Source organism: Sturnus vulgaris, chromosome 1, assembly GCF_052056855.1.
Source record: "Sturnus vulgaris isolate bStuVul1 chromosome 1, bStuVul1.hap1, whole genome shotgun sequence".
In the NCBI taxonomy this organism is placed as follows: Eukaryota; Metazoa; Chordata; class Aves; order Passeriformes; family Sturnidae; genus Sturnus; species Sturnus vulgaris.
In genome coordinates, this window is record NC_142243.1 from 64,163,378 (window position 1) to 64,189,621 (window position 26,244).

The 26,244-nt window shown below is 34.9% G+C and overlaps 1 protein-coding gene across 2 annotated transcripts in view; it reads right to left on the minus strand.

The window, feature by feature from the left end:
* The window catches only part of ATP9B (ATPase phospholipid transporting 9B), a 147,403-nt gene that overhangs the window by 67,356 nt on the left and 53,803 nt on the right, over positions 1 to 26,244 (minus strand). For both annotated transcript variants that reach the window (XM_014877770.2, XM_014877762.2), the window contains exons 8-11: positions 21,484 to 21,578; positions 13,473 to 13,553; positions 7,059 to 7,134; positions 63 to 139 (exon numbers count right to left, since the gene is read on the minus strand). In XM_014877770.2, the coding sequence (XP_014733256.2) occupies positions 63 to 139; positions 7,059 to 7,134; positions 13,473 to 13,553; positions 21,484 to 21,578 (329 nt within the window). The remainder of the gene's footprint in view (positions 1 to 62; positions 140 to 7,058; positions 7,135 to 13,472; positions 13,554 to 21,483; positions 21,579 to 26,244) is intronic.

Sequence of the window (26,244 nt, forward strand, 5' to 3'; positions counted from 1 at the left end):
AACATCTCTTTTTAAGTTTTGTGAGAACAGAATCTGGCAATCCCAGAGTAAGACTAACTTACCTTATTTTTTGGATTGGACGTATTCATTACACTTCGTGTTTCCTTGCCCGTGTAAATAACAACACCAATTACAGTTCCTGAAAAACAAACAAAATCCCAGAGGTGTGAAGTAAATGAGAGAAAATTTTCTCAAATTAAAACTTGTACTAATTTAGTTCCTTAAATTAATCAATTGTATGGAAAAAAAACCAACATTTACGCATAACACTGTGAGTGCTGTGCTTTAGAATGTAAAATGAAGAATCAATTTAACTTCTGCAATAAACATCCATAAAGATGATAACATGCTTTCCTTCTTTTTTATGGAAACAATAATTCCAATGAAACTGGTTAGAAACTTGTATTTGAACTTAAAATTTCCTCCAACTGTTTTCAGAAGTTAGGACAGCATAAATAACTGCACAGGGAATAAAAAAAAATTAGGAAAGTACACCAATTGCCTGCTACCTCTGGCATCTATAATGATGTAAAACCTGGTTCAGCCAATTAATTATTTTGACAAAATGTTATACAGAAATATTCCCTTCATTAGTTTATAAAATTTTTAAATTTTTAATTATCTTTCAGTCTTAATTATCTTTTAGTCAATTTTTACAGCATGGTATAAGAAAATTTGGCTTCCGCATCACTAAATAAATTTTCATATTAAACAAAATTTTATTCTTTTATTAACATGTCACATAACACTTCCTAGTAAAAAAATTCCCCTTATTTCTATTACTTCATTAAGTGGCCTGAAATGGCTTTATGGCAGTACAACCAGTAATGTGATTTTTTGGTGGGCACTATGCTATAAAGAAATAACAACAAAAACTATTCAAAAACTCCCTGCTCAGAAAACTTTAAAAAAATGTAGAAGTATTGCACATTTGTCTGACATTAATTTAAAGTCTTTGGCAATTAGAACCACATGTAAGATCTGCTACCACTACTCTTGTAGCATAACAGGTTGTAGAAAAATTGAAGAAACGCCCAAAGACAAAAAAGATGATAGTGAAAGATGTTTGCATTAATGATGTCTGCATTTACTCAAAAATAAAAATGTGTCCTGGTTTAATCCCAGGCAACTAAGTTTTAAGCAGCTGCTTACTCACTTCCTCCCCAGAGCACCAATGATGGGATGGTGAGGAGATTAAGGAAAAAAAACTTCAAAAGAAAACAAAAGAAAATCAACCAAGCAACCAATCCCTCCTGTCCAAAAACAAACCCCCATCACAACTCATAGGTTGAGATAAGAATGGTTTAATGATTGAAATAAAGTAAAACATAACAACAACACTAGTAATACTTGTGACAATGATTATAAATACTGTAATGAGAAAACAAACAAACAAACCCCCAAAACCCAAAAAACAACCCCAAAGACCCAAGTGAAACAAGTGGTGCATAATACCATTGCTCACACCCCCTGATCAATGCCCAGGCCACCCCAAAATTCTTCCAACAGTCACTAATCCATAATTTCTGAACCCTTTCTATTGTCTCAAACCAATGTTCACATATCCCTTTGGGGCACTTTATTTTGGAGTGATCCTGAGCTGACCTCTGTCTAACAGTCAGAACTATTGGACAATACACCGTAGGGAATCTCCTCCTGCACTACAGCAACCTCTGCCTTCACAGGTATTTAGCCCAATAGAAGCTGGGGATGACTCTACATTCCAGATGGCACATTTCTACAAAGTTTCACCTGGCTAGGCTGCTGCAGCCCAGAAAAAACAAACTGTCCTATTTGTCTCATATTTTGCTCCTTGAAAAGTTGGTTTCAAAGTGAAAGTCAGATAAATTTCATTTTGACTACTGAACTTAGAGCAGAATTTTGGTTAGATCTGACTAAACTGCTGCTGCTTATAACAAGTTGTTGATCTTAGATTTTAAGCTTTCTGGCATTAGCATAGTATCAGTGCTAAGTGTTCCTTAGATCTGAAGTACATTGATGTAGGGAACTCCATCCCTAGTTTCACTGTTGTTCCACAGTGGTTGCACCAGGGACAGTTCAGGTGTTCAATAGCATGAATTGAATCCAGTCTGGGATTTCTGGAAGCACAGCTGTACTGCAAGCCCCAGCTTATTAAAAGCAATGACTTACGTATTTTTATGTACAGGGCCTCTGCAAACTGGGTCTCGTACATTGGGCAATCACTGATAGGTACAGGTGGAGGGGGAGAGAAGTTAGGAGATACCACTAGAACAAACATGGGCCTAGAAAAAAAAATAAAAGCAGACTTGTGATAGTCAGGATACTCTGAATCTGGTGTGTGATCATATCAATTTTGGTATCTCCCAAGCACTACATGAACCATATAAAAACTAGGGTGTGCTGAAATTAATTAAAAGTCACAGGTAGGAGTTGGCAGAAAATACTGCTTTTGACAGCTGTGCAGTTATATAAATTGTTCTGACTTTAGCTAAGTGACTTCACAAGACTGACATCTGTCAAAATGATGATGCAATTTCATTAATACAGATCTTCTCTTAATAGGTATCTCAGCAGGTTTCTCAGAAAGCTGCATTATCTTGTTCAGCATTTGAGCCACACTGATCATTACCACAAGTGGAGAACAAAAAGCTGAACTCCATACTGTAGTGGACCTTCTGAGGCTTTTTAAAATTTAACTGCTAACCTTCCTCTCTCCCTTTCTGAAATGAAACCTGCTGAAGCTTTCAATAAACACAAACACCACAGTCATTGATGCCACAAGCATAAATGATCTGAAAGATAAGCAATTTAAATGAGATAAACTAAGAGGTTTTCAGAATACTCAGTGGTTTAGTTTATTTGCTTATATTTAAAGGAGTTTCTCCAGGGACAGTAGCTCTGCAAGTTTTCATTAACCAAAACTTCCTTTCCTTCTGGCACTGTTATTAATTCCACAGTGATAACACAGATATTAAGAAAGACAGAGACTCTGTGTCTTACTGCTACTTTTAAAAAACCTGCTGGAATATTGCCTGTAAGTGGAAAAGTCGGAATATTTTTCCTAAATCACTTATTAAAGAATAACGAAATGCATGCTTTGGACTTGAGAGAAAGGCTTTTGATTTCCATCCCTGCCAGAGGCTTCCAGTGTGATCCAGGCATGTTAATCTTTGTCCTTTCTAGGGTTAGGATAAACATCATTCAGACAGTCACCATTTCTCTGTCAGAGCTTTGCAGCAAACCCTGCAGATTGGATAACAGTAGGAATCTCAATTTAGATATCTAAATTACCAATTTTGAAACCAGGTATATATTAGGTGTTGTAAAACGGATTCCCCCCCCCTCCCCCCATTTAGCTTACTGTTATTCTAAGGGATAAAGAGACATACTAAATCCAAGGAAAGTAAATGCCTTCCAAATGTACACATTTGAGTAATCTCATTCTCCTGAACATTATATTTTGATATAAAAAATGACATGAATAGTTTATTCTTGAGTTGTTTGGAATTACATAATTTTGTTGAATCAATTTTTTTGCTTCCCAAAATTAATGAAGAAAATCAAAAATCTTAAATTATAGCAAATACTTTTCTTTTCACTTCTACTGCTCTAGCAATAGGTGCTTTTTTTTCTCTGTAGAATCCATTATTGTAGTATTCTGATATTCTCATGAGCTTTGGTAAACTGCATTCAAGATGCAGTTGATAAGATTTCTTGAAACCTTTATACATTTAAATTTACTGTCACTGATCTGCAAAATAATTGATTTGTGGTCTCTCTCTTCTAGGACTGTCAGGGCATCAGCAACCAGAGCTCAAGTTTTCTGAGGTATTTCCCCACATAATTCCCCAAACACTTTTCCTAGCCTAACCTTGACCCTCTGTATCACCTTGACAAATAGCAATGGCATCTATCCTGGAGATAGTGGGCTATCCTACCTGATGCAATGTGGTTTTTTTAACGTGTCAAAGAGTAGCACCAGGAATTCAGCATCTATCTAATCACTAAGAGGAGAGCCTCCTCACCCAAAAATTGTCCTGTATGTCCTATACATAACTGGTTTTAAAATTAAATAAGGCTTTGTATCTGCAACTCGAGTACATATTCTTTTCCTGTCAGTGATGTAGCTCCCTGTCTCTGCTCTTGAGACCAACACCATCAGTCAGTATTATGTCAAGATACTAGTGCTAGGTTGACCCAGAACGATTTGTAACAACCTACAAACGGTTGAAAAGGGCTTAACAGGCTCCTAAAGAGTCACACATGTGCTTGGCTTAGTAACAGATGCTGCTTAGAGAGCACTGGAGGAAGCTAAGACTTACAAGCTAGACTGCATTAAAGACTGTCATACTGAAGAGTCTTAGGGTAAATAAAGAGATGAAACATAACAAACAGGAAACATAACAAGAACTCTACCCACCACTACCTGGACTCAGGCCTCAAACCCCCTTTCTTGAACCAAAGTGGAATAGAATTATTAGTAATAGAATTATTAGGTTTACACACAGACTTTTTGGGTGAAAAATACCTGCGTGTAACAGAACTGTGACACTAGACAGTAAGGACACTGAAATCAGATACAAATGTGGGTGAGGTAGCTATCTATGAGTAGAAAAACTGCACACTTTCCCATGCTATGGGTTGTTTATTCTTCTGTTTTCATGGAATCCTAGTGTCACTTCTCTGTAGAAGCTGTGCACAAGCATATTCTTCCACTAGATTTTTCAGATATAATTAAGGGCTGTGACCAATTATACTAAGGCAGGGAATGCAGAGGTACCTGTAAACTTGTGTAGGCACAGTCCATCTTTGATATCCTTCCATGGCAGGTTTAAGCAAGTCAGCTTATATGTGTTTATAATGCAGTCAGACAGTGACCAGCATTTTTATTAAGATTTTTAGTTGTCACAAGTCTTGGAAATTAAATTATGAAGTCTACTTTAAAAAAAAACTCAAGCAAATTTAATTAGCTCAGCATCGAGTGTTCTAATATAGTTATATACATTCAACTTGAAAGTGAGATGGGAACAACTGAATGATACATCATTTATCAACCAGATCTAGAACACCTTAATTTTAACAATTTGATAGATGTTTTACCTCATGATCTTCCTCATGACTATATGCACAGTGTACCTCTAAGACCTTACAAATACCTTATTAGATAAACAACAGACTGAAGGCAATAATTTCCTACTTTTTGCTGAAGGGCTAATCCTATCAAAATGCTAAAACTACATCCACAGAGGTCCTGAGTAATTCTTAAGATCTGGATTTCTGCCCTGCAGGACACAGAGTACTTACATGAGAGAAGCACATTACCATGGTATTAAATTGTAGTTAATACATGAAATGAGGTAAGCAAAATGAATGATATGCCAAAGGTTAGATATAATTAATGTCACAAAATCAGTTACTTGTCAGAAATTATTTTTTTGTCCGGTACTTTAATTCAAGCTAATTTCTGAATGCACACCATGACACCAATTTTAATTTCTTGATCACATTATTTTTCCCTTCAGAAAAGGTTGCAGTCTTGAACAGCCATTCAATATTTTTTACTTTGTAGTATGCAGTGAGTCTGCCTGAAAGTCTTATTCCACTGTTAAAAACTATGTTCCAACAAGAGAATTATCTTTTCCTATGTTTTTCCACTGCCATGATTAATAATGAGCTAAAGTCCTTCATAAATAATTAAACTTTCACAAGACTCCTCAGTAGTAAAAACCTCAACCTTATCCTAAGGTATAAATTTTAAGGAGCACTGTTTCCATTAATACGGGTGCCAAATTTAGATAGCAGATCAAGAGCAATCAGTCAATAGTTACACTTCTAAACAAAATCTACTGTGGAAATGAAAACATGAACAGCTTTCAACTAAAATTCAGATGTACTCAAAATAACTGACTTTGCAAAAGCATACTCTTTGACTGTAGTTTTCATCCATAAATAGATTTGAGGAAAAGGAAACTCAAATCAAGTTTATACAGTATTGAAATTTATAATTCATGAGAAGCATCTTTTTATACAAAATTAAGGATCTTGGCTACCTATGTTAAAAACCTAACTAGGACAATTTTAGGCATTTGACCAAACAGTTTTAGGGAGAATAGTTTTCTAGTGCAATCAAACCAAACAACACTAAGAACTGAAGAACATGATTATATTTTCAGCACTCAGGAAAGGAGTGTTCACTCACAGACTCCTTTGCTACCTCCTCAGAACTCCTGCAGGCCTCTCACTGATGTCAGAAGTCTTCATTGCAGGGACTAATTTTACAATTTAGCTGGAGGACTTTTTTACTTTCTTCCCATTTTTTGGCTGTTCCCAGTTGTTTCAATGCCCCATCTTAAATCCTAGTTCTCTTCAAAAATCATGCTTTTTCAATTCCTTATTCTCACTCTTCATGCAGAGGAATAACCACAGCCCTACTGACTTCTTTACATAGAGCAAAAATGAAAGAAAATAAATTTCTGCTCTAAAAACCAAAAAGTTACAATAGCCCAAGGTCTGAATACAGCATCTAGGTATTAATGTGTACTTATTTGTAATATCTGGAACTTATATGAAACAGTACAAATATTTAGATCCCAGTATTTTAAAATTGCATAACTTTATAACTTATCTATTCTTTCTGATTAAGACTTTGCCTAATAGATCAGATACAGAGTATTTGCCACAGAGTATACATACAAGAAAAACTCCTAAAAGATGCAAAACCACCCTTGCTTTTCAGCAGGGAAAAGCATCCACTGTGAGCTGAACAGAGCACCTTACAACTTAACATTTTCATTGAATCAAAAAGGTCAGTGATTTCAGTGGCTACAAGGGACTGCACTACTGAAAGACCGAAATTTAAGTTAAAAAACCCCCAAAGCTATTAGGGAGGATTAAAAATGTATGAAAATATTTTGAGCAGCGTGATGAGACCAATGGGAAGGCAGAAAAACAACAGTTTAATAGTCTGAAAGATAAAAGTATTTTACAATATGAAATATTAATGGCTTTTGAAAAATAAGGACGCACTTCCATGGAACTATTTAGATACATTAGTAGCTTTGTATTGCAGCACTTACCCGAAGCAACAACAGTGCTTGCCCATAATGTATTTTCTATGCTTAGGCTTTCATGAACTGCAGGATCACTGTCTTCCTGTAAAAAACAACAACAGCTAATAAGTAAATCACCATCACAAAAAATTAAGAACCATGTCCAACTATCTGAATAACTGACACAGGATTTTTGCATCCTTGTATCAATCACTCTATAACATCATTCACGGCACATACACTGACACAAATAACTTTCTAAGAAGTGAAATAATGTTTGAAGTTCATATTACTTCTATCCAATCAGATTAAAAGAACTAGTCAAAAGTATTTTAAAAGTAGCATATTTCTTTCCTCAGATGTATCAAACTGCAGAACAGTATGTTATAGCATGCAGCTAAAGTGAGTTATGAACACTAACTCCCAAAATTAACACCTTGTTCTGTATTTAATTCATATTTTATACAGTAAGTTATGGTCATCATCATTTTGCACCTGATCAACATTATACAAACTTCAGGGAAAAATATCTAGATGTTTAAAATGAAATGCAGGCTTTTATTATCTTACCACATGCCTACAAAATATATACTCCTTGGGAAAATACTTCCAATAGAAAACTGCCTCCATGATTACTTTAAACTTCCCCCTTTTTTTCCTCCCCTCTCTCCTCCCAAGCAATAATGATCTGCAGATTGTAAACAGACAATCTCTCATAATCAATTTGGAGCATGTACAGATTTGTTACTCATTAGCAGCTGTGAAATGTGCTGTTTACAACTAAAGGAAACTTTAGGAGGTAGGATAATCAAGTGTATTTGATCAAATTACAGATTGTTGCTAAACATTTTGCAAGAAAGAGGAGATGACTTATTTATCAAAGTACACAAATTTTGCATGTTGTCAATAATCAAAATCTATGTCCATTTTTCATCTCTATTTTGAAACAACCACCAAGCACAGGATGAGCTGCATAGACATTTCCGTTTCTAAAAAAAAGAAAAATCTCCACCTAAACACATAAATTTTTATGCATAGATAAAGAGATCCCTATATTGCAAAGAAACTATAGTTCTTAGTCTCCTAAGTGAGGAAGAATTGCTGTTTAAAAGGCATGGAGAACCATTCTGTCAAAAACAGAGGGGAAGAGAGAGAGGATATGGAATTAGCCCTAAGAAGAAAAGCACAAATTTTGAATCCAAGTTTATATTCTGATGATCCTGGGATTAGCTCAGTTAGTTATGGCATGGTGCTAAATTATACCAAGGTTATGGCTTGAATCCCCACTATGGGCTTACTGGGCTCACTTAATGATCCTTGTGAGTCCCTTACAATTCAGAATATTCTATGATTTTGTGAAGAATCATCAATGTTCTATAAGATTAGCCTTAAATTAAGAAAAAGGAGAATTACTTTTGATTCTTACCTCAGGAATTAGTACTGCAAGAATTATTTGCTATACTCCTAAATCTTAATGCTTAGATTCCTAGTTTGATTTACAATTGTTCCCAAATTATTTGGGTTCCCTGATTATGTCTTGAGTTTATTCCAAACAGAAAGTAAAAAGAACTGGAAAATGTTCAGAAAGAGTAATAAGAGAGGTCAACACAGCTTCCATACTATATATGTCTGAATAAACCTGACTTCTAATGGGAAATATGACAGACATCTATGAAACAGGCACCAAAAAAGGGAGGATAGATACTCCTTATTTTTACCAAAGAAGAAAGAAGTCATAAATAAAGTCAGTAAAATTAAAATAACAGGCAATCATTCTTAAATATGTACTTAACCTGCGTAATTTCCTCCCATTCAATGGTAAAAGGTTACACAGGTTCAAGGGTGAACTGGGTAAGTTTAGACAAATAAAATTCATTGCAGGTTGCTTATAGAAAAGAGCTCTAACTTGGGAAATTTCCCACATCTTGAGTTAAGAGACAGATGTTTGAAGAAGCACTACTGTATCCTTACTCTAGTTGTATTCTGCTTCCCAGCACTCTGCTGCTGGTTATTGTCAAGAGCAGGACACTAAACCAGATTAAGGGAAAACAAAGAATTTTTCTTCAGTTAGCAGATTTTAAGACTGAATTGTGAAACTCTTCCATATTACAAGAAGAAATCAAAAGCCCTGCAATGATTCTGGAGAGCTGAAAACTCTGGGGTCAGGAAAAAGTCACTTGTTCAATGTCTACTAGTGCTACAAGTTTAGTGAAGTATCTTCTTTTAGGTCATTCTAAATAGGAAAATATCAAAAGAGCTCTCTCTCTTTTCACACATGCTCATTCACAGAGTGGTCTGGCCAAGCACTTATCTTCTGCTTATTTCATTGTGATACTTTAATGTCTTTATACCTTCACCTAACATTTTCAGCTTTCTGCAGTTCATTCCAATTCCTAAATATCACACCTTCCATGCCCAAACAGATGATGACTTACCCTTTTTTTTTTTGTCATAAGTTACTCAAATGAAAAATACAAGATGCATGTAAGGGTTATGAGTTAGCTGTTTCACACTATTTTTATTTGTACTTCTGGAGAGATGGTAGGGATAGATGAATCAGGGAAGGACAAGAACTGCAATTCCTGCGTGAGACCAGACCTGTGTTAAGGAGAAATTTCTGTAAATTTTCTGACACTAACAGAATAATGTATGTTTTGGGGTAAATGAAATCCATCACTCACTCTCCTAGCAGAAATTTGACATACAAGGGCTTCTTTGTCCAGCTGACAAAGTTTCCACTTAAGGCCTGCTGGGTTGAATTTCATTTGGCACCTGTATGTTTCTTGGTCTTTGAGTTCTGAATTAAGTTCATTACCAGAATAATGCAGTTCAGTATTATATTCAAGCTTCATATTCAGGCTCAGTTTTTTAATCTGTAAGCAGCATTGATCATAGAGGTTTATATTGTCTATAGTTTGGTTTTTTTCAGCAATTAGTCTGTAGCTCTTGCATGTGCAGAGAGAAAGGAAAGACAATCAGTGGAATAAAAATTGAATACAACCCATTCTCAGTCCTTTAATAATTAATTTCATAAAGTCCTTTCATGAATTCATAATACAGCTGACCAAGGACCATGACAAATTTCAAGGAGTCATTAAAAAGTTTCAAAGCTATAGTATTTTAGATTTTTTTTGTAAAGAACAAGAGAGGTCTTTGAGACTAAATACCTAATCCTTGAGTGAACCAGTGCACCACTTCTATTTGACCTTTTCTATCTCTGTTCCTGCATGACAGAATGCAGTACAACAATCCCCATTAACTTTTGAAAGAAAGTGGAATATACATTAATTTTCTTGAATCACTGAAAGAGATTCCTTGCCCAACCCAATCCCACAGTTAATTTTCCTGGCTACATTCCTTTTACTGGCACTTATTTTGGACAAGGTCAGATTAGGTTCCACACACATTAGCTCCTTGGTCAAGCTGCCTGTATAGTTGTTACTGCCAGCATAAAGGAAGGGGAGTCAAAAGGATTTCAAAACATAATGCCATTCCTTCCAATGGCAACCTAGAAGCAGCCAGATTGAAATGAACACAACCATTGCTTCAAAACAGGTAATTTCTTAACAGCAAACATGATTTTAAAAAATGACTTAACACTCTCTCTATTAAAATGCAAGACATATCCAAGAAAACATCTGTATGATTAGTGCCAGGCTAGAGATTCTATGCATAAATGAATACAGCTACATGCACCAGGTTTTGCATGAGGGTAGGTTTTTTTAAGCACCTAACAAGATGCTATATTTTAAAAAATTATATATATTATACAATATAGCTCTGTACCATATGAAAAAACAAAGATTGTTGAAGTAGATCAATCTAATTCAATTGCATTTGTTTCTAAGATTGTTATTAAAATACAAAAAATTAAGATGTATTTCCAAAGTAAATTAAGAGACTATGGGGACAGTGCAGAGCCACAATATAGAAGAAATAAAAGAAAAATATTCTTAAGGGTATAGTGGAAGGATAACCCCAAATTTAAACAAAAAATAGCCAAGGTTAAAAGCAATAGAGATTTTCCATGATTCTGTACAGAAGCAAGCAAAGGTTAAATAATATTGCCTATGCCAATACACACTGATGTAATGCTCTAGAATACTCTTTAGGCTCTAACTGGTAAAAGTTAAGAAGTATTGTTAGCTTTTATTGTCTTTTTACAGATTTTCAGCATTGATAAAATAACTCCCTCATTTATCAAGCCTACAGAGGAGCATCAGACAGAAGAGAAACTCTACTAGTTACATCTGTTTACATCCTTGTTCTACACATCACTATTTAAAAATAAGCTCAGCCAAGACATGGATGATGCTCTCAGAACAAATAAAGCTATCTCATAATTTTCCACAAATCACTAATTTAGCTCATCTCATTTTTTGATAGGCTGTCTAGTAAATGCGAAAGGAGAGAAATTAATTTATGCCATTATTTAAGGGCCAGACATGATCACTCAAGGACACACACTCTCATGCACTGACTGCATATAACACACCAAAATCTATGGAGAACAATGGGAAACAACTTCATGTGAAGCTGGCACATATCATTAGAGTACAGCAAAGCTTTTATGCCTCCTGACATGATTATGCAGGTGTTCTGCAAAAGGTATCTTCTGTCAGCTCTCAGGTTTTTCATGGATAGATTTTTACTTAGACCCTGCTCGCTCATAAAAACTCCAGCACTGTGCTCCCAAGTTTCTGGTTTGTTTTATGGATGTACACTTTTTGAAATTATCTAAGTTTGACTTTTACATTGTTAGTACTCTGTCTCCATAATGGGGGAAAAAAAAAAGAAAAATCAATGTGCTATTACCCTGTCAACCTACCATTGCAAGAATTCTTTGAACATCAATGCTTAAGTAGAAAAAATGTATGCATTAGCATCACTAAGCACACTAATTTTTTTTGCTTTAACATAAAATAGAAATTAGATGCAAGAACTGATTTATTGTAAGAAGCAAGGGCTCACAGCAAAAGCAGAAAGATAAATCAGTAAACAAGTGTCCTAAAACAACATTTCACAATGCAGAAGGTATACGACTAACAAAAACCAACCTTTGAAAAATCTCTAGTGTGATTCACTGTGAACCAAATTTGAGGGAAATGCCCTCAGATGCTTTACACAGAAGTTCTGTTTAAACTATTCTTGCTACTGAAGCACCCGAAAAAACATATATGCAATCCTGAAACCATAAAATGCACCACAGTTTTACACATATTGGGGTGTTTGAATCATACAGCTCTTAAGACATGTACAAACAGAACCCACAACACAAATGACTGTGATGACTTCCCAATGTCTCGATTACTTATACCAGAGTTGTTAAGAAGATTCCAAAGAGTTCAATATATACGTAGGAAAGTACACACTTAACCACTGAGAGGAATAATACGAATTTACAGCTGGTAATAGAAGTTTCATTTGGATAATTGGTCAATACAAGGTTTAAGTAAATACTGTTGCTTACTGCTTTAGAACGTGTGAACAAATGACATTTACTTTGTAGGCAGCATGGACTATGGAACTGGTATAAATTGGTCTTTGAGAGTCACCAACTGCCATATCTCATTCATCAGAGTATTTACAATTGTGAACTGGAATTCCAATTACAGAACAAAATCTATTACCAATTTGAGTCACGGGTAAAAGCCCTTCTCTTTAACTCCCCAGCAGTTAATTCTCTCAAATTATTTTAGAAATAAACAATCAAGAGGAATGAGTCTAACACCACAGAGTTTGGCTAAAGCAAACAGAACAATCACTATATTTGCTGACATACTGCTACAAAACTGTAAGTCTATTTAAAAAAAATATTACTACCTATTAGGACACTGCTTAAAAGCGTCAACTTTAGCAGGGCACTTTTTGAAAACAACAGAAACAAATAATAGATATTATTGCATTGTTATTTTCATAATCAGTTTTGAATATAATTATCTCTGGAGAAGAGATTCAATAGAAAGCCCCCATAAGCAGCTTTTAGTTTTATTTTTACTTTCTGAAAAAACTGAACTTGGGAAGTACAGCAGAAATGCTATTAAACAAGAGACACTTTTATTGCACATAAACTAGCAGATGCATTGTCTCAAGCTACTTTTATTATTCAACTTGTCACTTTTTGACATATATGAACAATACATCAGATGCCTGGAAGTAAGTATACTGTTCAGCAAGAGTTTCACATAAAAAGATTAAAGTGATGTCAACGAAAAAAATATTCAACTCTCCAATTCTGATTTTTTCAGATATTCCTTATGCATTAGTTTTCTGCAATACATGTTTAACAGGATATCTTTTATATGAAGTATTGTCATGGCAGGAACATAGGAAAAAGTACTGCTGTAAAGACAAGGAAAGATCTGATACCATGTTGACACTATGTGTAGGACTGAGGTTTTTAAGAGGGAAGTAGAACATGTATTTACGTGGACTACTTACCCGTGTGAAGGTACCCTCAAAGCTGTGGATATCCAGCTGTGGCTTCTGAGCATAAACATATGCATTGATTGAAAAGAGATCCTGTAAAATAGAATAATGTACTTACTTACTGTTACTTAAAATTAAATATAATCCTGTATTTTGAAGACCTGGTAAAGATTCCAGTTTATGACCCCCACCAACCCATCCCAAACTAAGCTCACACAACTTTTACCCAACAAAGAAACATGGTGGTTTTTTTCAGTACATCTTGCTATAGAGGAATCAGTTTCAAGTTGGTATCCTAAATGTGTTGATAGTTCAAAAGCTAAACTGTTTTATATTTGTGAGTTAGATATTTTATCTATTTTCTTTTAACAGTCCCATTTTAATTAATAATGATGTAATCTTAAAATATTTTCTAGATATTTTTCTTTTCAAAGGAAATATTTTCAAAATAAAGTAGGGGAGGGAGGAGGATTGGTTTGTTTGTTGGTTGGGTTTTTAAATGAAACTGGAAAAAAAAACAACTTTTCCAGCAAGGACAAAGCCAACTGAGTACAAGAGGAAACAATGAAATGGATGTGAGTTCTCATGAATGTCCTAGCACCTCTGTGAAAACCCCATGAGAAAACCCTATTAGCTTGAGGAAAGCCTGACTACATCAACAGGATTATTCAAATGTTTAAATTCAGGATACATCAAAACTAGTCTGATAAAATTTGGTCTAATATACGTGGTACCACTACTCATGAAAGCAAACAATCCACAAATGTTCCTACCCTAAAACTAAGAGAATAGGAAACTCCTAAGACAGTAGAGTAGCAGCCTCTATAAATAGATGGCAGTATAGTATAAACAAAAGAAAAAAAAATCTGCTAAATCTGATGATTGTGAGATCTTACGAGTTATCCCTAGGGGCCCATGGAGGTTCACCTTAAAATTCTGAAACAATTACTACATCAAATAATTGTTCTAAAATATCTACCTTCCACAGAAAAAAACCACTACAGACTAAACTCTGATACAAAGGAATTTTTCAATCACAAAAGGAAACTTTTTGGTGTTTTTTAGATGGTTAGGACCAACAGCAGCAAAGGGATTTCAAAAGCAGTTGTGCATTCATGCATGGCTACACAACAATCCAATTGATGCTCTGGAGAGGAGCAGATGTTTGATACCAAGTCCCAGTTGATCTAAGAATTCTAACCTCTGATCAAATGCAAGGCTGTACACCTTCCCACTCAATGTAGCATCTAATTATCTGGGTTATCTCCATCCCTTATTACTAGATGAATCTTGCAAAAGGCTCATCAAACACCATCTCTGGGGACCAAATTACATGGGTACAATATCCTGTTCATGCTAGTTAGAATATGCTGCCTTCCAAAAAAAGAATTAATTTTACAGCCTCTTTCATGGACATATAACCACACCTTGGCTCAAATGCTATTTTTAAAAGTAGGCCATTATTTTTTCCCCATAATTTTGACTGTAAGAATGTTTCACAATTTGAACAGTACAAAAATTACCTAAAAGCGCAATTGTCTACCCGTGTCAATGTTTTAAAGCCCAACATTTATATCCTTTAGTTTCTCTGATACAATGGCTAGATTGATTAATATCACTATATTTTTAGTTTTCCTTATCAAAATGAATGTTTCCTTAAAATCTAAAGTAGATTTATGAAATATGTTTGACTGTAGTTTAAAAATGTGTAGGTCTATAATAATGAATTGTGTTTATATTCTGCAGATAAGAAATCTGTCATAGCTTGCAAAAAACACACACACTTTATATTTGATATGCTTTTTAAAACTTGAATAAAATCTGAACACTGAATCTCACAACTTATCTTTATCTTAAACCACTAGACATTTACTCATGTCTATCACATGAAGTTCATTCATTGCACCCTTGTTATTCCAACCTACTTTCAACAGGTTCAAGAGAAATAATTCATATGAAACTAATACACACGTGGTGTCCTATATCATCATCATTCACTTCTCTCCAATCTGTTATCACCTACAATTTAGCTAATCTAAGCTATTATGTGCTTTATTATGCAAAGAAAAATAAAGAGTCTTTCAGTAGTGGATAACACAGAAGAAAACTAATACCACACACATGCTCATATACACAATAAAAACTGCTACTGAAATGCGTCAACTTCTCTCTTTTCAAAGAATGCCTTAGTGGGAAGCAAAATTAAAACAAAGTAGAAATATCCACCTTTTTAAAAGGAATTGGGATTTGTACAATAATATATATTTTCCTTTCTCTAATATTTCTATTTTTTCTTACTGTGATCTTCTTTGTTACATTTCAGATGCAAAAATTTCTACCTACCATACTCCATTCATGTCTTTTTATGCTTTAGTTCCCCTTTTGTATTTTTGATTTAACACCTAAATTTGTGTTTTCCCTTTCTTCCTTTTGAATTTCAATTATGAAGCAAACTTACTTATCTTTGTGAAAAACCGAGATATGCACATTTATTGGCATTACTCTGAAATGCAATAAACTAGAACTGGCATAGTACTCCAGAAGTGCATGGCGTTTTTTTGTAAAATTTAAAAAAACCTATGCTCTCTTGGAAATCTAGAGTGTTAGCCCATTGGCATTTCATTCATGAGTAGTAGAAAGACAAGAGCATATTAGTTGTGCTCAGTAGATTTCTGAAGTATTTTTTTCATTATTAGGGTAAAGAAAATAATTTAAAGATTCTTATTTTCTGTACTCCAACTGGACACCATTCTCAGGCCAATAAAACATGTTAGTTTTATAACAGGAGGTAAAGAAAGGAAAACTTTAAGAATGATACAGAAGACAAATTTCGTATGATCTCCATTCAACAACCAGCAAAGGTTACTGTAATACAAAGATGTTTCTTAGCCAAGTGCTGCTTTTCCAGCATGGAAGCTGTGCATTTCTCCTCTCAATGTCTTGAAATAAATAGTGAGGGTGACTTTAACAAGAAGACATCAAGATTTGTAAGCAACTGTACATGTAAATATAACTTCTGCTCACTAGGCAAGAAAAAATTACCTTATTCGGTTACGTCATTCCTTTCCCTTATATAAAAGCAAGGGAAAGGGAAATTACCTTAAAAAAACTATTTGATTATATTATTTTTAGAAAAGGCAACTACTTTTTATGAATGATTTAACTAATGGGGGATTTGTGAAACTCAGCTTCAGTAAAGACTTATTTTCATACATTGAACTGCTGATTCACTGAAGCCAAATAGTTCTACTGATACCTTCAACGGAAACAGTATTCTACATCTAAAATTACATTACTTTTAGGATGCAATAAGGTCAAATGACCTCAGTAATTTTCTTAGTCAAAACAAAAAAAATGTTTGGGTGGGGATTGTAACAGTTCCAGATTAAAAAAACCTATATGAAAGACTTGAATCTCAAGTAAGAAATATATTCTTATATAACAGTAGATAAGTTTTTCTTAAGAAATTGATATGCACTTAATTATCTCATACTTTAAAATAATAATTGAGAAGAATGCATTTCATTCTTTCAAGTCAGAAAATGACTTTGTGGTGGTACAATAATGAAAATGTTCTCTTTTGCATTTCACAATTTAAAAATCACCACAGTTATCAATAACATAGAAAAACCTCCTCTATTAGGTCAAGGGCAACATTTGTTCACCTTACTTAAAGATCATTAAAATACATTCTTAATCATAACATGTAGTTCATTGCAAATAAAATTGCCTTTGGTTCAATAAAACTAATTAAATGTAAATGGTATTGTTTACTGCTGTATGGATCTTCTGATATAAATCAGCAAGTCACCATTTATTGAAAATTACAGTGACCTCACTGCTGTTAATAAATACAGCTGATCACACAAGCTAGAGAAGAATGCCTCAGAACTCATGAATCGCTAGAAGTGTCCCACCTATAACTATGAAACTGCAAGAAACCTAATCTAAGTGTTACCATATTTGCTGCCCAGCCATCATTAGGTGACTTGCTGAAATTTTAATTCTCTGATCACATTAAGTGCTTTAGAAAGACAACAAAATCTGTACCGATCGTCTTGGTGGTGTCATCTGTTCTTTAAGAAAAGCTCTGAAGGTCTGCAGGTTTGTTTGTTCTGGATGTCACAGTGGGTAAGATTACAGTGCTGCTCTGGTGACACGGCTGACAGCTCATGCCAACACAAGATACTCGCTCTCCTACCTGAAAGGAGGTTGTAGTGAGGTGGGAGCGGTCTGTTCTCCCAGGTAATAAGTGAAAGAAGCAGAGGAAATGGCCCCAAGTTGCCCCAGGGGAGGTTTAGATTAGGTCTTAGAAACAATTTCTTCACAGAAAGGGTGGTCAGGCATTGGAACAGGTTGTCCAGGGAAGTGGTAGAATCACCATCCCTGGAAGCATTCAAAAGGAATGTGGATGTGGCACTTGGGTACAGTGAACCGTACACTTGAACACAGGGAGCTGTTCACCGGATTCAAAAATCTTAGAGGTTTTTTCCAACCTTAATGTCTATATTTTTACAACAAAAGAAATCAAAATGAGTGACAATTATGGAGAGTTTATTCTATCCAACACAAGAGATAGCTGTTCATAGTTTATTTTATGCTCAACTTGCATAAATTATATTTTTAATTATTAAAAATGTATTTCAATATGGAAGCATGAACAGCAAGTCTCAGCTTTGAAAGTACATCACAAACACATGGAGAAGCCACTGTGGCATGGATGTGACAAGTCTGTGGAGGCCACTGTGGGCAGAGGCTGTCTGAAGTAGTGTTCCATCCTGTAACACCCCAAGGGGAGAGAGGGCAGAGCTGCAGGGACTGCACCCTGCTGTCCGGGTTGGCATGGGCTGTACCTGGGAGAAGTAGCCAGGTGCTGGCTCATCACATGCCCAAAGAGATTTACCCTTGGGATCCGAGGACTGTGGCGCCATGCCGAGCTCCTGCAGCGAGCTGGGAGGGCTGGGACCTGGTGGGGGCTCTCAGGGCCGGGTTTGGAGAGGGCACACTGGGAGCCCCGAGCACACCACGGCCACTCCGGGCACGCACTGGCTGCACTGCCGGACACAGCTCGCTGCACGATCCACCTGGCATTTTGTACAGGAAGGGAGCCCAACTGTGTAACTGTAAAGAAGTAATTCTGGACACTGCATTTTGACTTCCTGTAGGGCCCATGTACAAGTAAAGCTTATGACTCTATTACAAAGCACAAAAATTAAGCTGATAGACCGCCATACCAACCTCTGAAGTTGTCTATCCACAGAGTTTCTTTACATGACTGACACTCCTGCATACCACTGTCATTTGAGTAAAGGTAAAAGAGTGTTTTGCAGAAATCTAAGAATTACCAATGTGCTTTTCCACAGGAATGGAAATAGTATTCTGTGATGGGCACTGAGCATCATTTTTTGTGACAGATATGAGAATCCCTTAAAAGCCATTTACATTTGGGTGCATTAGGCTACTGCTCCACCAAGGTAAGTCACAGACAGATAGGGCTTAGGAGCTAAGCAGATATATGACACGAACACTGCAAACAGTCTAAGACTTGCTGGGAGCAGCCATTTAAAATGAGCTCAGTGAAGAACCACCAAGTCTAAGTGGTTTGACCAAACCTCATATTACAAAAATTTGGAAGTATTTTAGTTTAGTTGGCACGAAGTATTACACCCAGTGTCAGTTACTTTAGAATGAAATGTCAGCTTATGCAGACAAAGCCTCATCTAGCACCTGGCAAGCACCAATATCTGGGTGGTGTGAGAAAGGGCAGAGGCACAGCAACTGCTTGTGGCTTTCATATGCTGCTGATAGTCAGGAAAGGTGTTAAGTGGAAGCAGCTCCTGATTAACTGCACTTACTGTACAACTCAGGTTATCACCTACAGCTCAAGAGAGAGAATACAAAGATCTTGCAAGAAGCCCAGATCAGTTAGACAGGACTGAATAGCCCTACGTGGAAACAACTACGGAAGAAATGGTTACTATATTGTACAATTGACTCCTCTATATTGTTTCCAAGATGCACAAATAATTTCTTGGCAATATCTTGCCTTCCCTCCCCTTCATACCCAAAACAACCAGCACCTGAAGTGAACCTTCATATCTGCTGGAAGATGAGGCTGCATGTCCCATCATTCAAATGCAGACATCCCAATTTCAACCACTTCTGATTTACTAGTCTAAAAAAGTACAATCGTTTAATTCTCCAAATCATACAGCACATATTTAACCATAATTTTGCATTATCTCCACAGATGCCTAATGCTTTATTTGTCAAGTCTATTGATAATTGATTTTTTTTTAAACAAAGTATAAAAATTACAATACAAAAGTTTCATGCTCCACCTAACATGAAAGCTAGAAAGGTAATTCCATGCTTTCTTCCTAAAAAGAAGGGAAAATCTTTAAACATAGATTTGGAATTTTTAGGGGAAAAAAAAGTTAATGCAAAAGGCTTTATTCCTTTTCCAAAGGATAATGCAGAAAGCCTTTGCATTGTTACTTACACCAGATTTCATCAGCCTCAGTATACCAAAACTTCTAAGCTCAGAATATCAAAATTATAACTAGCAAATAAAACTCTGAGGCAGTGCTTTGCACAGAATTTGCAACTGCAGTCAGCGATGTTTCCAAAGAAAAAAACAAAACATAACAACTAAGTTGAACACAGGAGCAACTGTTAGAAAAGTACTACTGAATGAAAAAATAAAAAAAAAAAATAAAGCAAGATAGAAAGTTGACTGTATTTTAGTTAAACACATTGCATGTGTCCCAAATTTGGATATTATTTTCTTTTAATGAGAAAACAAGAGAAGGCCTTGATTAAATGTTAAAAACTACAGGAGAGGCATTATTATAAATACTAAATTCAACTGCAGGTTATAGAATATTTGTTCAAGTCTGTTCTTGCTCCAGAACTCATGACTTGGCACCTCTGTCTGGCATGACCAACCTTTGGTTCCAAACCCTGTTCTCAATCCTCTGAAGTACAATTGCAATGCAACCACTTCTTTCTTCTCATGTCACTTGTCAATCAAGTAGTCAGAGAATATGAACACAGGAGAAAACTCTCCTTTTTGCTAGTATGACTGCGGTAGCAACTATTTCTGGAAGCGTAACTGCAGAAGTCCTGCTAAAATCCAGCAGACAATCTAATACTTTTGCTATTGAGATGGAATATCAACTGTCCTCTTAAGGCATATTTGCCTTTAATAAAACACCTAAAAGATTTAGTGTCAAAACACCAGAAATTCTGTAGAGGTCAATTTCCACAAGCTTGTCACTTGAATATGTTTTGAAAGGAGATCTCCCAATACCAATCAACTTGCTGGTACAACACAAAGCTTTCCCAGTACAAAGGAAACAATACAGCTTCTTGTAAAGGAGACATTTATACAATTTTACATTTGCTTTTGTAGGTATGTGTCTATTTTGGATGTGTATACACACACATACACACCTGTGTCCCTTTTCATGACTTTAGATTTACTCGTGACACAACACATGAATGCACTCAAAAAATACCCACACTCAGGCCATTCTTAGAGAGCCCTGCTTGCAAGAACCTGCACATTGCACCTATTCAGACCAGAAAGAATGTTGACAACAAAAAGCACTTCACCTTCCAGGAGCAGACTATTGTTTCCGAAGCTCACAAGTAAGTGATTAAAGCAATGGTTCCTGCTACAAGAATAATTTGCACTTGCAGTCTAAGCTTGGTTGAAAACACTGTAACTGTGACTTGTTTCTGGAAAGTGTGAATCTCTGTGCGGACAATGATGAGAATCACTAGGCTGAAAGATAAAAATCCAGTTCTGACGCAGTTTCTTCTCAATGCAAAACCAGGAATATTTGTGTAACCAACTTCTTGTTCAGCATCCAGTGGAATATCTGTGTCTTGTTTATTGTAAAAACTAAGGTCTTGGTAACAGGTATTTTTCAACACTTACAGTAACTGTAACAACCTTTTGCATAACATATATAAATGCACACATAGAAGATAACTTAAAAGCAAACAGTATGCCTACCCCTAAAGCTGGCAATCTCTGTGTGCAACTGACAGCAACCTTCAGTTTCCAGTCTGTTTCTCCATCCAGCTGGTCAGTTCGAATGAAACACGAACCTTGAAATTACAAAGAGACGTCAAACTATTATTTTAATTTCAAAACTTCAGTTTGGGTTAAAACATGCAGAAGAGTGAAAACAACACAATTTACAATGTTTTTTAAAAATAAATGTGCAACATATAAAAGGATTTGTATTTTGGAGTGTCTGTGTGCTCTCTTCCAGGAATGCTTTAGATATCACACAATTGCACCACTCTTTTAGAATAAAATTAACAATATGTCTATTTATGAATGGAACTAACGTCTATTTTACAGCCTTCTTCAAAGTTTCTAAATAGGTTTTCAAACATCATCAAGAGAAACAACTTTGACTGGAGTTGGAAAAGGTTTAATTTTATTTCTTTATGCAATTCTGTCACTTGTACAATTCCAACACAACAGAATATTGTGATTTTTTTCTCCATGCTGATATGGCATCCCAAACTTTCATTGTTTATTTTCTCCTGGCTTCTCTGACCAAAAAAATATTAAAATAAATAAGTCCTTAACACGGACAGCATTCAAAACAACATGGATTTAAATGTATTATAAGAAGTATTTTTGAATCATCTGCAACTATCAGCGATCCAAGACTAAAGAAACCTGTCAACACATGTGAAGTACTTAAGATATGAGGGAAATGCAAGATACACACTGATATACACTGAACAGAATCAGTGTGCTGTACAGACAGAAGACCAGTATTGAAGAAACAGAAAACTTGAGACCACTGCAAAGCCTACCCTCACCCCCATAACTAGTTTGATGGATATCATCAAGTCTGGAGTATTATATACATAACTAATGTAAGATTCAAAAAAGACCACACACAAACACTGCAAATCTACTAAAAAATATAAAATTAACTGCCATTCCATCAAGCTTGAAGGCTTTTAAAAATGTAGTAAAATTTCAGCAACACTCCACAATTGCTACACTAGAGAAGCCTTAAATATTTCTGAAGTAGTAATTATAATTTCCTTTATACTACAGCTAAAAAAACGTATGTACTATTATTGAGTGCTATGAGTGTGCAAAGAATAGATTTTACAAGTCATTTGTAAATTTTAACAGACATATATAAAGACACACATTTCTGTCTGTATTTCAACCAATCCAATAAAAACTAACAACGTAGTTTTACCCCTAGAAGTGATATGGTAGCAATAAAGTGGAAGGAAACACTGCAAAGGAGTTTATCCACATTTTAATCTTATTACAGACAAGAAAAGAATCTGCTAGAATGCGTCAAGGCATTATGCCAAGAAAGGGAACCTATCAGTGAACATAAATGAAGAGTGTTTATTCTGTAGGTCAAGTGGACCCTGCTGTAAGTAAAGTCTAATAGAACCCAATGTTTTATCCATCACAGCCTTCAAATTAAGCAGTTTGATGAGCTAACTGCATGCTTGAGAGAGAAGTCACCTGAAATTGTACCTGGCTAAAAGGCAGTGTTTTTGCACAACAGACTTGAAAGAATCTTACAAGCTTTCATGTAACAGCTCTATTTCTATTAATTGCATCATAAATAAATCTTTAAATGTTAATACAGACAGCTCTCAGAAAACATTATCACAGCTAAATTTCACCCAAAGCTCAAAGATGCAAGCTGCAAAGCTGTGTCTGAAGTTCTTGAAAAGCTCGTTTTAAATTCTTAACAGAATTATTAATGGATTTTCTTCTAAGAGTAAAATACTATGAAGCACTTTTTAAAGAGTCAGTGACATCCACTGCATTATAATGAAGTGTGAAGTACCTAGGAACACCTAGAAACACCATGGTATCACTGCACTTTCTGTCCATGGCATAGATGAGCCTACTCTCCATCATACTTTTCCTGTACAAGACATTTCATGGTTCTCTTTACCCTTGCTGTCAATGGTTGCTCTCTTGCATCAATTTGATTTAGAATTATACTATAGATCAATGCAGTTCAAGACCAGTGTGGCTGCTGTGAATGGTTGACTGCACATATATTCATTTAATAGAGCTCACACTATGACATGTATTGGCCAGCTGCATTTCCTCTTCACTTCAGCAGTTAATTTCATCAATAACTTATCTCATAGCCTGTTTCCCTTTTATCCAGAAAAAAGGACTGCTTTCTGCCAAGTCAGCTTTCAATAGTGATCACAAAAGCAAAACTGAAACAATACAATCCTCTTCTCCACCTCAAATATTGCAGTAGATTTCACTAAGTAATTTTAACTATTCTCTAAGGTAACCTGGCTTAACCAAGCTATAAACATGGAAGATTAAATATGTGATTAGAAAGTATAAAAACAACTCTTTATCCCTATAAAAAAACCTTGATTTTTTTGTAAAACTAAATATTCCCCAGTGTTTATTGTGTGGAAGTTACACGTACTTTGCCTTTGTGAGGTATGTGAGTTGGTAGTACATAAAACGCCAAAAAAAAAAAAAAATCAGTGTCTTTTGAAAAAAATAAGTATTTTCATTTTTCCATTTTAAAATGCTTGGAAGCATTGTACCCTCCTCCTCCAATCACAAAATTAAAAACCAAAAAACTCACACAAAAAGAGTTGTAAAAATTGTGTTACATACTTCAACAGAATGCTTCAGAACAGTGTTAAAAGTCTCTTATACTCCTAAACTGAATATGACTTGCCAGAAAAAAAACAAACAAGCCAAATCATCTATACATGCCAGGAGTTACTATTCCTTCTGAATACAGTAATAACTCTTGAACCTGACTATTTTATAGCACACAAAGGATGAAATATTTTTTAAATTTTATGCTGCTTTTAAAAAGGCAGCATTTAAGGAAATGCCATTAAGTATTTTAAATATTTTTCCATCAAAAGTAGCTGCTTACAAAAAGAAAAATCTAAAAATGAAAAATTTAATTACACTGCACTGAACATGAAAAATTTTCATAAGGCTACATATAAATGAGAATGCACAAAATTAAAACTAATACTTTATACAGTGAAGCACTCAGATGTTCATTTCCCTTAACTATACAGTTGTTGAAAATTAGTAGACAAAGTTGTACATTGTGAACATTTCTATCATTCAAGTGAAAATTTTGGAATTATCTGAATTAGAATTTAAGGTTGATTCAAGGAAATTACACTGGACCTAAATAGCTTAATCATTTATCAAAAGTGGTGCAAACTTCATGAGCACATTTATACTAATTTACAAGTATGTAATATTCATTTAGCCTAAACAGTTGAAGAGAGGCAGAAATCAATGTAGAGCAAGTGCATACAAGGTGCTGCCCAAGTAGCAACTAAACTGATTTTTAAAACCGTTTCAGTTGAAACTTTGAAATTTGAATGCTTAGAAAAGTTCTGGGACTACCATTCTGTTTCAGTGGTTTAGCAAGAGCTCAATTACTTGAATTCTGTCCAGAATTTACCGTAAGGTTGCTTTGCCATGGAAAAAATGCACCTCAATACAAAGGATGAAAAGAATTTTAAGAACTTGAAATAACTATGTAACTTCATGTTACAAGGATACATTGATAATTATACATTATTAACAGACTTCTTTCTTATGTTTTTTGAGATATTATGGATAAAAGAACATTTTTAAAGCTATTTTGTGTGCTAATAGAATATCCAAGAAAAATAATGTTTACTTCAGTAGCTTTTATGGTGTTTTGAAATAGAGATGAAAAAGCTCATCTATGATGGCACTAATCTAGGACCATGATATGCCCGGCCTAGATTTGTCAAACAAGTGTATTGTTAATACAGAATAAGCAGGAACAATTCTACTTATTGTGTGCTGGATTTAAGGCTGCAATCAGAACATACCTGAAGGATGTGCACGTGTCAGATTCTTCTAGGAATCGTGTACATGTGCACATGCATCAGTCAACTATCTGCCTCTAGAAGTCTTGAAGAAAAGGGCCCTGAACAAAATTCTCAAACTAAATGCAGATCATCCATTGAAAAAGCTGGTTATATTTTTTCCCAAAAAGAAATGTGCAGGAGAGGAAAAAAATAATCTTCCCCAAACCAGAAAGGGAAGCTCCTTAATCAAGTATAACACATAGTATATAATAAGTTTTCTCTTAATCAATACATCATCACCAGATAGCCTAATCTAGTTTTTTTATACTACCAAACTTGCTAATCATATTTTATGTATTAATTTCTTTATATGTGGATATCTTTAAATTCTTGAAATTATAGTAATGTATATGAACTTATGCCACTGTCAAGCACTTCCATTTTATTTTTATGTATGTACTCCAGAATATTAAATATAGCTTTTAAAATAGGCTTCTGAAAACAAGCTATTACTTTGGATGTTACATATATTCTTAAATGTATTCTAGCTTTCAAGGTTTATTAAGAAAGTCGCTTAGAAAAGAAAATTTGCTGTGTATTAATTAAATTATTTGCTCCTATTTTATTTGATTTGGAAATGTTGGTTCTGTTAAGCAGAAAGATGGATAATTTCTCCTTAAAACAATTAGCTTAATATTCACAAGTTTAACAAGTAGTTTTTATAGCAAGTGTACTTAACACAAGAAACCCAAAATAGCAGTATGGGCAGACTAAGACCAACTACTTCCAAAAAAGAAAATAACTAATTCTATGTAATATTGCATCATATGATTTTAATGAAAAGCTGTAATTAAAAAAAAAAAAACATGCTATCTTAATTACAATGAGATTTAATATTTGAAATATGTGTGGAAAGAAA